General features: G+C 37.2%; 2 protein-coding genes across 2 annotated transcripts; both read left to right on the top strand.

The window, feature by feature from the left end:
• Positions 1–6109: 6109 nt before the first annotated feature.
• Positions 6110–7147, top strand: LOC121405765 (5-hydroxytryptamine receptor 2A-like). Its single transcript, XM_041596718.1, has one exon. It carries the CDS (start codon positions 6110–6112, stop codon positions 7145–7147), a length of 1038 nt encoding a protein of 345 aa, XP_041452652.1.
• A 9696-nt stretch (positions 7148–16843) lies between these two features.
• LOC121405764 (neuropeptide FF receptor 2-like) lies at positions 16844–17851 on the top strand. The gene has a single exon (XM_041596717.1). It carries the CDS (start codon positions 16844–16846, stop codon positions 17849–17851), a length of 1008 nt encoding a protein of 335 aa, XP_041452651.1.
• The last annotated feature ends 455 nt before the right edge of the window (positions 17852–18306 follow it).

Genomic DNA, 18306 nt, shown 5'->3' with positions numbered 1-18306 from the left:
CTCCCTGGGGAGCATTCCTTGCATTCATCGCAGCCTCATTATGGCGCTGGCAAAATCAAATATACAATATCTTTCGCATCCTACCGGGTCCCCATTTAGCACCTGGGTCGAGAGTGGCAAAGTGTGGATTAACGCCTTGCCAAAGGATGCTAGGCCTCCGCGGTGGGATTCGAACACACGACCCTCTGTTTACAAAGCGAGAGTCAGAACCACTACACCACGGCTCTTCCACATTGTTAACATTGGATGCAAAGTTACTACAACATTAACTTTTATGCAACGGGTCCAGGAACTACTCTTTCATTTACTCCAATACATAAAATGTCTAAAATGACCCTTTCTATTTTGTTTTTCCTTTTTGCGAGGATAATAAACAGTATACTACTTTTGTTATACAATGCGTCTCAAAAACTGTACACTTTTGAAATGGCTGCCAAATAAAAAATGTAATAGCTATCTGTTTCGATCTCAATAGGAGGGAAGGGGAGGGGAGAGGGAGGTATAGGGGTAGGGGCTAAATGATCTGTTGATCTTTATCCCATCGCCCTTCTTTACCCACTTAATGCCATGGTCACATTTGTTCTACGGCGGCCGTACGGCGAGTCGAAAACAGCCGTTTTAACATTTTTTGTCCAACTACATATAGGTGGTTTGAATCAAAATTGATAAAACGGCTGTTTTCGACTCGCCGTACGGCCGCCGTAGAACAAATGTGACCATGGTATAAGTACTATCTCACCCCCTATTCTCCTGACTCTCATGAACAAACTGCGGAGATCCACACGAAAAAGTTAAAATGCTGCACTAAAAATTGCAAGTTATTTTCACTCATGCAATAGATTTCAAATCAATTTATTCATGAAATTTTCCCAAACAATAAACTGATTGATCATTAATTCATCCTAAAGCCCTCAAATTTGAAGCTTTCAAAGGACCCGCCTTAAAAAAAAAATGAAAGAGATTGGAAGGCTAATTCCTCTTTGCCTAATTTTCATGCCCTTTAATCAATTGAGCAGTGTTCACTCAAGCATTAATTTTTTTCCAATTTTTGGTGTCATGAAAGTTCACTTCATTGGCTTTTCACATATTAAAAACTTTTCCACAAAGTGGTGTTTTTCTTTTGTTTGGCAGCCATTTCAAATGTGTATATTTTTTTTAGACGCACTGTAGACTACGTGCTGTAGCTGTCCTTAAACCAATCTTGAAGTATGTTGCCATGAATTGATCAACCCTTGCACTTGCCATGCTTGCTAGTTAGGCTTGATTATTTTAGATTTAACATAGCTATAATTAGATGGAACAGACTGGGTAAATTGCCAATTCGTCTACTGCCATCCCGTCCACTCACCACATGGTCTACATTCATTTCGTCTAATGCCATTTCGTCCATCAACATTTCGTCTACCACCCATTTCGTCCAATCACCATTTCGTCTAATAGCCATTTAGTCTAATAGCCAGTTAGTCTATAGCCAATTCGTCTACAACCATTTCGTCTACCAACCATTTCGTCTAAATCCATTTGGTCCAATGCCAAATCGTCCATTAACCAGTTCGTCCACCCTTCATTTGGTCCAATAGCCATGTCGGCTAATTTCAGTTGGTCCAATATCCACATCGTCTACTTATCAACTCGTCCAATTGCCATTTCGTCTAATAGTCATTTCGTCCATCAACCATTAGGTCCAATAATCAGTTCGTCTACCAACCAAATCGTCTACTAACCATTTCGTCCAATTCCCAAATCGTCCAATAGCCATTTAGTCTAATAGCCATTCGGTCCAATAGCCATTTCGTCTAATACAAATAATTTGCGTTATCCGAGGAGGGGAGCGAAATGACTTTAATACCTTTAAATTATTGATGATATTAGTTTTAAAAAAACCTAAAAACTATGATGATAACTACTATCGCAAGGGTCGATTCAGTGGGTACAGCAATTCAGGCACCCCCATCCCCCCCCCTAAAACGCACACACACACACGCACACACACCCATATAAAAGGGGGAACTAAGATGGGGAAAATGGAAAAGGGTCCTTTTATTTTAATTTGTCGCTCAATTTTTATTAAAAAAAAAAGAAAGGAGAATATTGTATTCCGATATCAAAATACGATAAACAGATGAAAGACAATATAGCCTTTTAAAGAAATATTATTGATCAATATACCCCCCACCCCCAAAAAAAGAGCTCTTCCCGATCTGTCCTATCTTCTTTCCCTGTACTATCCTCTCCTTTTTGTTCGTTTCCCGTCGCTAGAAGCCCGCCTGCGCCTAAAATAAATGTAGGCCTAGTAGTATTGACAATAACGATGAGTATAATGTTTGTGATATACTCATGCTGTAGCAATTAATGGATATAATAATAAGAATGATAATCATCATAATGATACTAATTAATAAATAATAATATTAATAATAATAATAAAATTCACAAGTACTACTTATAATAACAGTTATGATGATGATATTACTAATATTAACAAAAATGATAATAATAAGGATAATCATAATAGAAATAATATACATAATTAAAATAATTACTACTACGTAGGCGCGGATCCAGGAGTTTACAGGAAGGGGGGTATTGAAATCACTAGAGTAGATTTTTGGTCGCGAGTATATAGGCCTGCCGGGTATAATTATAACACATCCCTTTTGCGGATCTAGCTTTTGCTAATGGGGGCAGGGGGGGCTGTTGCTCGAAAAATGTTCATTCATTTATATATTCCCCTGTCTGCGGATCGAAGAGGGTTTTTTCCGTGTTTTTTTTTTTTTTTTTTTTGCTTGCGCGAGCTGATCTTTTTTTTTTATAAACATTTTATTTCATGTAGGCCCACTATTATTTTACACATAAAATCGTAGGTCTTGACACTGTTTGAAATCCTGAACATTTCTCTAGATTAATAACTAATGCGAGGATTGCAAGCGCGCAGCGCGAGCTGAGAATTTTCCATATACTGACATGAAACAGGGGCGTTTTAAGGACTGCGTTTAGGAATTCTTGAAGATACATATTTTACTTTTGTAAATGCAACATCACAGTGCGAGCTGAAATTTTCCTATATTCAGACCTCAAAACGGGGCACTTTAATCACTTTTTGTAAATTTGTACATAACTATAGTACACATCTAAATAAACAATGCGAGCGCTGGTCGAAATTTGTGATATTCTGACATGAAAATGACGTTTTTCCTCGCCCGTATCGTGTATGTATAACCTCGATAAGACACACATTGCTTCCCCCTTTGGGTGGAAAACACTTCCATAATGCAAAGTAATCAATGACGAACAACACTAGTCAACAGTGATAAAATAAATCAAGAAGTTGAAGAGAATTGGTAATTAATTAGGCCCACAATCGCGAATAGAGTCGACTCGGGTCGTATAGGGCGCTAGTGCAGCATAGTAGACCAGTATGCGTATTAGACGAAATGAATATTAGACGAAATGGTGATTAGCCAAAATGGCAATTGGACATATTGGCTATTAGACCAAATGGCAATTAGACCAAATGATTGTTAGCCGAAATGAGTTTAGACCAAGTGATAGTAGACCAAATGCAGTTAGACCAAATGGAACATGGACGAAATGAAAGTAGACCAAGTGGTTATTAGACCATTTGCCTTTAGACCATTTGGCTATTAGACCAAATGGGAATAGACGTAATGATAGTGGACAAAGTGGCTATTGGACCAATTGGCAAAAAAATACCATTAGACCAAATGGCTATTAGACCGAATGATAATAGACGAAATGGCTATTAGACGAAATGGCTATTAGACGAAATGGTGATTGGATGAAATGGTAATTGGACCATGTGGATAGTGGACCAACTGATGGTAGACGAAATGATATTAGACCATGTGGGTATTGGACAAAATGGCAGTGGACGAAATGGCAATAAACCACTGACTGTACTTCGTAGACTTGCGTTTCAATAAAGAATATTCCATTGACAGTCGATCCATTTTAAATTGTACGTGCCTACTGCAGAGGCACGGTCCAGTCACATACCACACAAACTTGCAAGTCACAGCCCAACAAACGTTCCAGTCCGGGGGAAACCGACTTTTCTTATGGCAACATTAATTTTGCTCCTATATGATCTTTGGGGGTGGGCATGGCCCTAGGAATTGGGGGCTGAAGCACCCCAAAGATCATCATCATCATTTCCATCATCATGACCATCATCATCATCATCGTCATCATCATCATCACCATCATCATTCATTTCAATTCAATTTATTGAATGCCCGAGTCATTATTATCACCATCATCATCATCACCATTATCATTTCCATCATCATCATCATCATCATTTCCATCATTATCGCCATCATTATTATCATCATCACCATCTCCATCATCACTATCGTCATCATCATCATCATCACCATCATCATCATCATTCAATTCAATTCAATTTATTGAATGCCCGAGTCATTATTATCACCATCATCATTATCATCATCATCATAATTATCGTCATCATCATTATTATCATTAACATTTAAATCATTTTTATCTTATTTCCTTTTGTGGGGGTGGGGTCGGGGAGAGCACCTTTGGTATGAAATTTGTTATGATCGCATCATCATTGCGATAGACGTTGTAAACGCTACTATTATTTGAATTATTACTACTTTGCAGGAAATCTATTGCAGAAATGTTTTGAAGCGTTTTCCCTAGGGACATTCTGTTTGTCAGAGGGCGGGATGACGTGAACAACATCAACAAAAGCAAGTCCGTTGATACCACTAGTTTACGTGCAGAGAACGATTGATCTTGTGTCCGCTGATGAAAGTGAACAACTGAATTATCACGTGCGTGATTTAAAGAATAGTACCGTAGATGTGGATTCATCGCACTCGCTCGTTTGCTTTTTATTACCACTGCCATTAATGAGTTCATATCTTCATCTGATTACATCATAAGCCGATGGAGTCACGAAAAGGGGCTTACTGTAAAATTTCATCTTTCTCATCCTTTTCAATTGGAGGTAGGAATTTCATTGAACGGTTGATTATAAATGAGGAAAGTTCTGAAAAGTGATTCGTGTATCACCTCTCTTCTTCGAAGAAATAGAAAGTAGTTACAAACTTTGTTTTCCAGGTTTAGCTCAGAAATATTAGAAATGGAATGAACTTGGTGTACTCTTTTCAACGTGAGTCATTGCTTTCACTTCAGTCTTCACTACAGCTCGTCATTGTACCTTGACTGCACTTTGGAAGCTCTTTGGTCATTGATTATTTGAGTCTTTTGGATATCAGAATAACGATCCTCTAACATTCTTGAGTGTCTGAGATATTATTTTGCGAACTACACAAGTGAATGACAGATTGATAAATTGGGTTTTAAACGTTTGAAGCGTTTAGAGGTAGATTTAATCCCTTTTAATAGAAAATACGCTCCAATCTACCAAAAAGAATACCCGAAAACCAGAAAAGAAACTCTTCTAGAACATCACCAAACAACATGGCGACTTAATACCTGTTTCTGTTTCTGTTCATGGTAACTTCTGCAGGAACTCGACAGGACAACGTTTTGCTGGTAAACGCCAAGCCGCTATATAACCACTTACCTACATTTTACGTCTAGGTTAATCAGTCAGAGTGACTGTCCTTAGAGACGACAGATATTGCTCTCGGGTCTTTTTATCAACGTGGAGACAATGGCAGAGTTGGGATTCGAACTCACAACCTTCCGATTATGAGTCCAATGCTCTAAAATGCTCTAAGCACTGGACCACACTTCTTGGAAAACCAATTAGAAATGTCCTGTGGTACAACACTCGCCAACCTGTTGACTTAATATCTGATTTCCAGGGAGGAAACTTTTCTGGAACAACAATCAACAACCTGTATATTAAATACTTAAAGAACAGAAAGGCAACCTTTCTGGAACAACGTTGAACAACCGGCCAACAAAGAAACACGTGCAAACCAGGAGAGAAATTCTGCTGAAACAACATCCACCAAATTGCCAACAAAAATACCTGAAAACCAAAAAGGAAACCATCCTAGGACAACACTCAACAACCTGTCGACTAGATTCCTGAGGACCAAGAATGTAACTCTTCAGGAATTGGTTGTTAGCGAGTGTCTATATGGCTACTACTGTAAGCTACACCAACGTGACTATCTCGGAAGGAGGAGGTGGAGCAGAAGGGGGTGGGATAATTTTTTCGGCTCTCAGTATTACACAAGCTACCCTTTTGGCGATTTGTTCATTGATGACAGTAATTAGTAACACCTTCATCCTCATAATTCTATACAAAGTCAAGAATTGTTTTGAAGAAATGCAACAGTTTGTATTCCAGGCTCTAGCAGTCACGGACTTACTCACGGGTATTTTCTGTTGCGGTCTTTCGATGCTGTCAATCATCTTAGGCCCAGGTCAACCGTTCTCATCAGCCATGTGCGCGATTCGAGGAGCCGCCTGTACAGGACTAACCAACCTCTCGGCTCTACTCATTTCCTGTGCTTGCTTTGATCGTTTTGTCGCCGTCATCTTTCCTCTCCGTTACTTCAGTTTCGTCTCGATGAAGCGCGCCAGGATCATCCTTCTAGTCGTCTGCACAATGGCCGCCTCTAATGGTGCCTTGAGTTTGCTTCGGGGCAGAACTGTCGCCAAGAGCAACCTGTGCCTTTCTGATTTCTCGTCCGAGCGACTCGCCTTCCGACCCAGCCTCGTGACGAGTCTTCTAATCTTCTCCATCACTCTGCTCTTGACGTCTATCTCAAACATCAAGGTTCTGCTGGTCGCTTCCGGTCAGTCAAAACGTTCAGCAAACGTGGCTCCTAGCGATATCACCAACGAGAGTGATATTGTCCAGAGAGACCCTACCCAACCACGTAGAGGGAGTCTCAAGGGTCTCCGCGTTCTAATAGCAACCACTATTACATTCTTTCTGGCTATCCTTCCATGGAGCATTGTCTCTGCATCGCAGTTCAGCCAGGAAACATCCATAGCAACACCTATGGCAAGGTTTATATCTAGTCTTTTGCTGATGTCGAACAGCTGGATGAATGCAGTGATCTTTTCTGCCTTCAATAAACGGTTTCGAAGAGCAGTCAAAAGGGTGATTTATCGTGCACAGTTGGACGGGGAATCAACTGTTAATGAACACACTTCCGAGGCGTGATCGTAGACACCCCCTCACATCAGGTTGACTTGTACTTTGAAAAATGCTAAAACAAATGATCAATGTATTTCCCTTGGAGTTCCACAGTGATCTGTATTAGTTCCTTTACTTTTTTATATTTATCATGTTTATATTGATATGTTAAAAGTTATAGTTTATGGACGGATAGTAATGTACACTGTAAAAAGTGCCAATGTAGCACTTACAGTGCTTGTATGGTGGCTGTACTATACGAGTGCTGATTTTCTAGTTTAGATTTGAACTAGAAAATCAGGACTCGCAGTGCAGTCACTATACAAGCACTGTAAGTGCTAAATCAACGCTTCATTTTTACAGTGTACGCTGATAATACTACCCTATACGTAAATGATATGTCTATATATCAAATACAAGTGAAACTTCAGAACGATTTTGATGTAGTCGCTAAGTGGATCAAGTTTAAATGTTGATAAAACCAAATATATGATCATTGGAAGTAAAAAAAAAAGACTAAACGTATTTTAAAGAGAGCGCAATTTCTATAAAGTGTGAAAGTATTGACACTGAAAAGTGTAATAGTTTTAAATTCATTGGTGTTATTGTTGATGATAGTTTGTTGTGGTGCAATCATGTTTAGTATGTATGTAGAAAAGTATTTGCAGGACTTGTCATGCTCAGAAGAGTCCAACTATATAGGTTGATGAAGCTTCAATGAAATTATTATGTATGTCTTATTCAAACACAAATGGATTACTGTTGTGAAATTTAGGGGGTAGATATTTAGGTCAAATTGATAAGTTGACTAAATTACAAAAGAGGGCAGCAAGACTTCCTTTAAACTGTAATACATACACCCCTCTAATGAAATGTTTACTCTTTTAAGATGGATGCCTTTTAAGAAAAGAATAGAACACTTCAGGTGTATATTTATTTATGAATGTCTTCATGACTAATCCGCTGACCGTTTTAAAAATGATTTCTAAGAAATTTCTAAAGTTCATGAATTAAATACATGTACTCGAGAAAGTGCTGATCATGTTTTAGCTATAGGTAAATGCCGTACAGATTATCATAAAACTGCTTTATGTTATATGGAATAGCCTCGCCCAAAGAGTTAAAGATGTTAAAACCCTAAATGATTTCAAACTCTCTGTTAAAAGACATTTCCTCAATCTTGCCTCGGCCCATCAACTGGGATGCAATACCAGGTCACCTTACAGGGCTGATGCTTTTAACTATCATCTCTTTTTTGATGTCTTTATATAACACTGTTGTCACTTTATACGACTGTATTTTAACAATTATCATATGAACTAATGGTTTTCATCACTGATTGTTTTTAATTGTAAATAGTTGTATTGTCTGTTATTCATGGCCTCATGGAAGATCAACTTTTGTTGAATGAGCTACCCTGGTGAAAAATGAATAAATAAATACGAAAAATTAAAACTTTCTTGGGGGGGAAGGGGGGTTGTCAAATTCCCATCGGGAAAATGTGCCCTCCCTTTTGGAAAATCCTGGATCCTCCCCCGGTTTGTTGTTTGTTATATGGTTAGTTTTCTGAGCGAATGGTGAGGTTCCATTAATGATATTACAATTTTGAAGTAAATACTTTCCCCCAGACAAGACATAATTTTAAGTCGTGCAATCTGAGCATGCTATTTTCACGTGGGATTATGATTTTCACTTTCAATATTTTTTGCTCCTTGTTCATACATGTACATTAATGCAGGGAATAACTTGATTTTTCTTATACACATTTTCGCTAGATTCCGAGATGTGGTACGACAGAAATAGCGAATATTGATTTGTTGTAACGAAACAATATCGTAGAATCCTTTTCTTCAAGGTAACAATCAATAAATTACCCTATGAGGTCTTCTACACAAGCTATCGTTCACAAATTGCTGGTATATGCCACGCTCGTAACCATATACCGGATTACATAATTGCATCATTTCTTTACGTGACTAATGGCAGAAAGAAGAAGAACTGAGAAAAAGAAATAAATGTGAAAGACAAATAGAGATGGGGAATACAATGAATAATAATAATAATAGTATTGTACATTATATAGCGCGCAATATTCTTGATCTCTATGTCCTTCACAAATAAATTATTTATTACATAAGAAATCAAGTGAATTGTTAATATGGTTTCATTGAATTAAAATATTATTCTACATTAAACTAACTATTGTGCGACATTGTAATATACATTAAATTTACATTACGATCCATTATATTTGCTTACACATGATGATGACGTGTCATTACATGGTATTAATTTGAATAAAACTATAAATTAAACTATATTACGCTGCAACAATGAAAAAAGATAGGTCTTGATTGATGTCTTGAAATTAGCTGTTGAAGTGGCTTCACGCAGTTGAGATGGTAGAGAATTCCATAAATGTGATGCAATGGTGGTGAAGGCACGTTCTCCATTGTACTTGGTGTTGACTCTGGGAGTTTAGAGAAGGTTTAGATAAAAATGTCACTATTACCATAGTAACGGGAATCATATCTTTTGGTACTTGACAGTTATTCATTTTTTAGTGTTTTATTGTTTGCTTCAAGTTGTTCATATCAATATCAGAGCCATGAATAAAAAAAATGGTCTCATTAATCAAATCGTTTCACAGCATCTGGATGGAAATGTTTCCATTTAACATGTTTAAAGACTTAGCGTATCTTTTCTCATGACAATTATATGTTTCTCCCTTTTCGTTCTACCCTCAAGATTAAACCAAAATAAGAGCCATAAATGATAGAAACTGCTATTACATTAATTAAATCGTTTCACTTCATCTGGGTGGAAATTTGTCCATCTCACATGTTTAAAGAGATAAAAAAATTCTGACCATCACGTTGTAAAAATGTAACCGATTTTTTAAGCTAGCATAATTATTCAATTCACTTCTCATTATGATGCTCATTGAATATGGAGACACCAAACAATTGTTTTCACAAAGTTAGCACTTCATTCATGCCTTTGTTGTTTGCATAATTTATCGCTATGTTTGGTTATTTTTTGCATATTCATGTCTACGTCATTATGTTCACATTCATGTTGTATATAATGTGTTATTGTTATAATGGGGAGTTGTGCTGATTTTCATTTGAATAGACTTTTACTACTTCAGAAAAAAAGCTTTGCGCGTTATTTGCCATTCTCATTATCGGGCACATACGAATGTGCTTTTTAAAACTCATGGAATTCTTAACATACATGATCTTTACCATTATAATCTTGGATCTTTTATGTTCAACCTTAGTTAAGATGAACTACCAGACGTATTTTATTCTATGTTCACACGAAATATCAATGTACATCACTACCCTACAAGATCTGCTGGACTTTTCCATTTACCTAGAACAAGGACACTATTAACAAACAAACTGTTCATATCTTCTGGTATCAAACTTTGGAATTCACTTCCGCAAACCTTACAAAATAAGCCAACCATTCATAGCTTCAATAGAGCACTTAAAAAAAACTAACCAATAACTATAACACTCACATCATTCATCATGCTTAGGATATCTTATGGATCTTCTGTCCCCCCCATCCCCATCCCCTGCCTTTATTTCGCTTCTTTTCCTGTCTCCTTTCATTCGCTCTACCTGTGCAGATTTGTTTTTTGTTTTTCTTTTACTCGTTTTTGTCCTTTGTTGTTGTTGTCTTTTTTTATTTGTCTGTTCTTGTAATACTTCGTCTGTCTTGTTTTGGTTTAGCTTTTTGTCATGTCTTGTTCTTGTACCGTTCTGTCACGTCCTGTTTTCGCTACGTTTTTGTCTTGTGTGTCCTTTTCACTTTTCTTCATATCTTGTAAAATAATCCAGCCTTGTTTATCTTCTACTTGAAAGAATATGTAAAAAATATACATATTTAAAGGGAATCCAGCCTTGGCCATAAAATGTTATGTTGGGAAGGAGAAAAATAAATTAAACAGAATGGTGAAAGTTTGAAAGAAATTGGACAAGCAATGAGAAAGTTATAGCTGCTTTAAAATTGAGATCACTAATACTATGTAGATTTCAAATTGGCAACTGTGTAAGTAAATTATGACAAGGGGCAAGGACAACTTTCCCATAGGCCATGTACTTTATTATCAGGGATTTGTGGTTTTCTCCTAAGTACCAATTCCCCTGGGGCAGTAATCTAAATATAACCCAGGTAGTATATTGTAGTATGTCCTCATGAAAGAAAAATATAATTTGAAATAAAACTTTTGGGAAAAATGACATTTTAGCCATAATATGTATTGGAGTACATGGAAGAGTAGTCCTTGCCTTACATCACTATGACATCCCATATGCGGCCAATTTGAAGTCTCCATGGGTATAGTGATTACCAATATTTACAACTTTTAAAAATTCATAACTTTCTTGTTGTTTGTCCAATATTGTTCAAATTTTCACCTATCAACTTGTCTGATTTTTCTTTTCCTTATAAAAACAAGTTTTTATTTGGGTTGGATTCCCCTTTAACAAGGATTTACATATAATTTTTACAAGAAAGATATGATGACTTGTATATTATATAATTATATTTAGAACTTCAACAAGAACGATATGATTTGTATATAATATATAGATATATATTGTTTTTTGCATTGATATGACTTATTTATTGAAGGAAACCTTCGATCACAAGCTTTGCTTTCCAGAAGGTTCCTATTTCATTTCAAAATGTTATATTATATTTTGCTTTACTTTGTAACTTTGTTAAAATTTTGAAATGAATAAATTCGTTATCAATCAATCAATTGTAATTTTCATTACCGTTATTTATTTGATACAGAGGCAGATCCAGGATTTTACGAAAGGTGGGGGGAATTTTCAAGAGAAAAATTTTACAAGCCCCCCCCCCCCCCCCCTCCAACAAAAAACCCCCAACAAATTAAGGATATTTCGTACCCGAAAAATTGACAAGCCCAAAAAAAAGGGTCTTCAATTTGAAAAGAGGGGGCAAACCTCGGTTTTTATGGCATTTTCTCACTCGATTTTATTTTGCTTCTTAATTATTCTTTAATAATTCATCAATAAAGAGGTGATTTAACGAAAATATATTGTACTTTTCAAACAGAAAATCATACAAGCTTTATAATTATACAAATTTTTAAAGATTTGTTGTTTTCATTTGGAAAAAAAGAGAAATCCTTTAAAAATTAAGGATTATAGTTGTTAGTCACATAGCAAGAATGTTTTTATTTTTTCACCAATATTTAGTCGATTTTTTTAAAGAAAAATTCTGCTTAGACTAGTCATTCTTTTTTACAATACCGATCCATTATTCCTCTGTTCTCGGATGATGTAATACAATTGTGCTAGAATGTTAAGAATGAGAGATATGGGATTTGCCTTTGATAGGCCTCTTAGCCTTTGTTGAATTCCACACATTTGTATTCTCTGTATTTTGTGTGATCTCATGTATTATATGCCTTTTATCATCGTAATTGTGTGTATTGTCTTTTTATGCAAATGTGAAATAAATTGAATTGAATATTAAATGTTTCTCTTGGAGCGTTGTAGCCCAGTGATTTAGTCTCCTGACTCTGAAACAGACGATCATGGGTTCAAATCCCAACCATGGCGTAGTTACCTTCAGCAAGAAATTAATCCACATTGTGCTTCACTCAACCAAGGTGAGGTGAATGGGTACCTGGCAGGAAATTATTCCTTGACAGGCTGCTTGAGCTACAGCCGGGGTAATAATATTTAAGTCCTTTGGAAGCGCATAGAGATGTTATTCATAATGTGTTCTGCGCTTACAAGAACTGACTGATTTCCTAAGGTACAACGTCGTCTATGGCCCCTTCACACCTAACAGAATTGCCTGAAATATGCCTTGCGATGGCTGGCGAAAGGCATTTTTTTTAAATCGTTTTCTATGGTATCTGATACTAAATCACATTTACCCTTCGTGTTTCAGTTCGTACATCTGCTTAACTAACAGCTGCGATTATTCAAATTCGGGCGGAAATTTTGAACATGTTTAAAATCTCCCGACGAATTGAAAAATCGTTGGTCGTCTGTTTGAATTCGCATCTCTTATTTAGTCTGCGGTAATCGTTCGTTTAAAACGTTCGTGTATTTTTATCGCGCATAGTCCCTCTTCGCGCTTTTGCCGAAGAACCCGTAACGAAGCAACACGATGACGCAACGAACAATATTGCCTGATCTATTCCCTCGTCTTCGTTTCTAATCGCACGCCATATCAAACCATTGCTCACTGTTCCTTCGTCTTATTCGGTTATGTCAACTCTTCGTTCGTTTTCGGCAGCAATTAATTTTCTCAAAGAGGTGAACCGAAAAATTGACATCCTTTGCACGTCATATTTATTGTTCGCTTACCGTTCGTTGATAAAATTTGACTTATCGCATGATTTGATGGAAATTTTCGTTGAATTCGAGTGCATTTCGTTCATTTTCCCATTCGTTACCCTTCGTCCACCTACATTCGGTCAGGTGTGAGGGTAGTTTTAGCATGAAGCCGGCTACAATGTACAATGTGTCTTTATACAGTGCGTCCCAGAAGAAAGGAGACCGGGACCCCGTGTCTTTATTCTTTCAAGTCAGATCAATTATAAGATTTCACTTATATGATCATATGATTCGATTATTCTTCTTTATTTTGATATCTAATATGAGACGAATATTTCACGCATTAATGAGCAAGACGTGCTTGAAATCTTGATGTCAAAACCAGATTGCGAATTCGAGAAATTCGACAAGATTGGTTCGCGATGTGACGACCGTGCTTCTTCTACAATTGGCTCATTAGGATTTCTTTTGTATTACGTTCCTCTCAATGATCCCTGATATGAGAGTGTATACGTCTCAATATTCATTGTTTGTTATTTTCCATGCGTGAACAATTTGCTAAGCTGTTGGTTTCGAATCAGAGATAAAATTCTAATCTTGACACGAGTATCGAGTTTACACTAAGAATATATTTAATAATTGTGAAATCTATATATACATCTCTGAAAAATGGTTTCCTTTTTTTCTGGGACGCACTGTTTTTAGTGACTTTCAAGTACTACCAATTGCTTTAATCTATAATCAATTATATTGGTAATGGAATATTACATCGAACAGGCAATTTTATCAATATAAAATGTAGGTGAAATGTGAAATTTTGAATAAGATTGCTGCAACTTTCCTTATTATACTCGCATGTATGAACGAACCTATTGCTGAAGAAACCAAGATCAAATATTTGGCTAAGTGGAATTGGACAAATAACGATCACCATCAAAAGAAGGTCTATTAATTCGGATCGGGCATTTATTGAATTATTAGGTTGGATATGATTTGTGACACCATATAGTAATCACAATGTTACCATGCCAACAGGTGCCTTGGGCTATAATTGCAACGACATCTGCCTGTCCATAAAGTCTCCGTTTTAACCTATCAATTTCCTTCAATAATATAATGTGAATTTATTCCACAGCTATAAATAATTTCGAAAATGCATTTATTCCACAATACAAGAAACAATTTTAATAACGTGCATTACTAACGAGGTTTTGGCAGGTGGGAAACTGGATAACGGAAGCCTCAAAGAAATCAGAAATGTAATCAACATCCTTCATTTCATTTGATATGAAATCGTAATGAAATTTTGACAATTATATCTAAACTTATCGCATATTGTTCGTCCTTACACTTTGAAAAATGTTTACCCAATATTGGGTAAAATGGGAACATGCATGTTGGTTGGGTAAAAAGATACCAAATATTTCGTAAATTTTACGCAATGTTGCGTTGAAATTTACCCTTAAAACATGCATTATGCCCAATATGGGGTAAAAAGAAGACGACTCAGCAAACATGCATGCTCTTTCTACCCAATAATAGTCAATATTTTACTCATAGTGTATAAAAAAAATTAAGAAATATGCATTTCAAACTTAGCCTTGTATTGTACACCAAAACTAATGTGCAGCATATCGCATAGAACAGATTAAAAAATATATTATCTATCTCAGGTAAATTGAAATAAAAGATTCAAAGATTGAAAGGCAATCTTTCATATTCAACGAGGAGTCTTTACATTTTTTAGGAAAATGCATACCCGTGCTTATTTGTAATTTGTCTTCGGCTCTTCACCTTTTCGCCTCACGGCGTACAACAGATTCAAGAATATTGAAAAAGTATTGACAAGTGCCCTTTATGATATTGAACAAGCAAGAAGTCAGTGCTGGGAAATTGGTTAATCAAAAGATCAGTTTCGTCCTGGAGGACGTTTCATAAAGCTGTTCGTAAGTTAAAGAGTGACTTTAAGAACGACTGGTGATCTTTTCTGATGGTAAATGATATTCACCATTAAAAGTTCATTGATGATTATTTAGCGCATAAGAAAGGTTCACCAGTCGTACTTAAAGTTAAGAATGAATCTGAGGCAGTGGGTCATAACATTGGTAGCAAGAATGACAGATAGGTGCGAGGAGGGTAAGATATTAGTGGCAAGGATGCGGGGATGAGCAGAGGTGAAAGCTTGGCTAACTGAAGCAGGGAGGCTTAGAGATAGAGATAGTATTCGAAATAGGATAAAAGTAAGATCCCTCGGCACCGAGTGACTTTAAGAACGACTGGTGATCTTTTCTGATGGTAAATGATATTCACCATTAAAAGTTCATTGGTGATTATTTAGCGCACAAGAAAGGTTCACCAGTCGTTCTTAAAGTTGCTCTTAACCTAGGAACAGCTTTATGAAACACTTGCAATGTTTCGTCAGCTCATAATCTTATATGACGGATCTGCTGCTGTTCAGGATAACAGATTTTCTACCAGGATATATGATAGTAGAAATTCTAATTGTTACACCTTCTCTCTCACACACACACATACACGCTTCTCTCCTCCCCCCCCCCTCTCTCTCTCTCTTCCTTTTTTTGTGTGTCTTTTCTTTATTCCCACTTCTTCCATGCTAATTTCTGGTTCGACAGAATTCATTGTTATTTGGCCGCATGTATTTTCAATTTCAATTTTGGTTTATCATGATGGGTATAAATGTCGTTATTTAATACATGCACCCCCAACATGATAAACAACCTTTCTTTGTGTTTTGATATTTCGTATGATGTAGAATTTGTGCAGATCGAGTCTTTCTTATTTTGATATTGATTGTATTTTTAGGTAAATGTTTGTCAAGGGTAATGCAATTCGGCTTTTCAGCCGCTATTGAAACCCTTGTTGAAATAAACCGTTTTAAATAAATAAATAAATAAATTTTCGAGAAAGGCCTCCTAGCTGTTCACTGTCGTTTACCGGGTATTTTCAATAGATTTATTGTGTTCTTGAGTCCACCCCTGTTGCAGTTGCGAATACTCTGTAAAGTCAAACGATATTCGTTAAATATAAAGTAATAGCTAAATGAGCAGTATGTTGCCCAACAAGCATAACAATAGCCATTCAGCCGATCCTTAAAACCTGGGAAAAGATCAATTCCAAAATGACACGGCTCGTTGCCCTTGGCCTTCATGCTATAATCCATCAGCTTTGACATGCAATGGGCATCATGTTAGCGAGATTATTAACATGACAATGAGGGAATGAAGTTTACACTATCGGCAATTTTACACGACTAACATTCATTTTCAGATGATTCTGCATGGGAATGCATTCAGATTATTTTGAAGCAACCAAAGGTCGAGTTTGAATTAAGTCCGGTTGGGTATTTTCATGTCATATTGGACATACTATGGCGGTCTCCAACATCACGGCAGCGGTAGATATGACAGTGGGTCACCAAGATCAAGGAATTAAGGTGACAGTTCTCAGGATCATCCAGGCTTCACTCCTCGGGGTGTGTTTGGTGATGATTCTTATCAGTAACACCATCATCATAGTGATACTTACCAAGGTCAAGAATTGCTTCGAAGACATGCAACAGCTCGTATTCAAAGCGCTTGCTATCACGGATGTCTTCACAGGCGTTTTCTGTTGCGGAACGACCATTATGGCCATTGTCATTGGGGATGGACAGTGGTTTTCATCGACGCTGTGCGCTGTGAGAGGGGTTGCCTGCACCGGTTTGGTAAACCTTTCAGCCCTCTTGATTGCATTTGCTTGCATTGATCGGTTCGTTGCGGTTGTCTACCCACTGCACTACTTCTCCTTCGTCACAATAAAACGCACAAGGATCACCATAGTCATCTTGATCGGGCTTGCTATCTCTAACGGAGCTTTGAGTTTGCTCCGGGGAAGAACAGTCGCTCGGGAGAACTTGTGTCTGTCCGATTTTTCTTCCGAGCGGCTTGCCTTCCGACCCAGTCTCGTCACCAGCCTTCTCCTGAGTGGTGTATCTCTCACCATCGCCACCGTCACCAACATCAAGGTCATGATGATTGCTTTAGGGCAGTCTAAACGTTCTGCAAAGGTCACTCCAAGTGAAGAGGTTGCCTGTAATGAAGCCAACATCAAGACCCCTCGAGGAAGCCTCAAAGGCCTTTATGTTCTTGTGGTCGCCACCATCACATTCTTTATGGCGATCTTCCCCTGGAGTATAGTCTCGGCTTCGCAGTTCAGCAAGAAGAGCACTATCGCAACACCTATGGCTAGATACGTGACCAGTCTGTTGGTAATCTCAAAAAGCTGGATGAACGCCTTGATATTTGTCACTTTGAACAAGAGATTCAGAAGAGCAACCAAGGCTGTTGTGTTTGGTGGCCACCGTGATGATCAGGGGAGCTCAATTACTCAACCTTAGAGACACGTTCTGGGGAATTAATCGTTTTGTGAAATTTCTCACAGTACTGATATCAAGGACGTTCAACAAAGATACCATTTATTTGAATTAACTTTCTAAACTGAGAGTATATCCAAGTTTAGAGGATAAATCTTCCTTTTTATAAATCAGTCATGCCCAGCTACCACGGATGATTTTTTTCCGGAAATTAAATATTTTGCAAAGGCTCCTTTCTCTTTTCAGCCCAAGAAACAAAGAGTAATTCTATAAGATCAACAGCATAAACAATGTGCAGATCGATGTCTGCTTTTAAACAGTTTACATGCACTTCATTTGAGTAGGCGAACAACATATACTATTTCTGAGTTTGATAGAGTCTTCGAAATAGGATACAAGTACAACCCTCGGCATTGATCCTTTAACGCCTCATCAGCCATTCGACCTAATGTGGAAAAACGAACAAGTATATACAAGAA

This window comes from Lytechinus variegatus, chromosome 19, assembly GCF_018143015.1.
Source record: "Lytechinus variegatus isolate NC3 chromosome 19, Lvar_3.0, whole genome shotgun sequence".
Lineage (NCBI taxonomy): Eukaryota > Metazoa > Echinodermata > Echinoidea > Temnopleuroida > Toxopneustidae > Lytechinus > Lytechinus variegatus.
The sequence above is the reverse complement of the archived record's forward strand: the minus strand, read 5'-3'. Positions and strand labels throughout refer to the sequence as shown.

Coding starts and splice junctions, on each gene's coding strand:
- LOC121405764 (XM_041596717.1), top strand. CDS start 16,844: ATGGCGGTCTCCAACATCACGGCAGCGGTAGATATGACAGTGGGTCAC.
- LOC121405765 (XM_041596718.1), top strand. CDS start 6,110: ATGGCTACTACTGTAAGCTACACCAACGTGACTATCTCGGAAGGAGGA.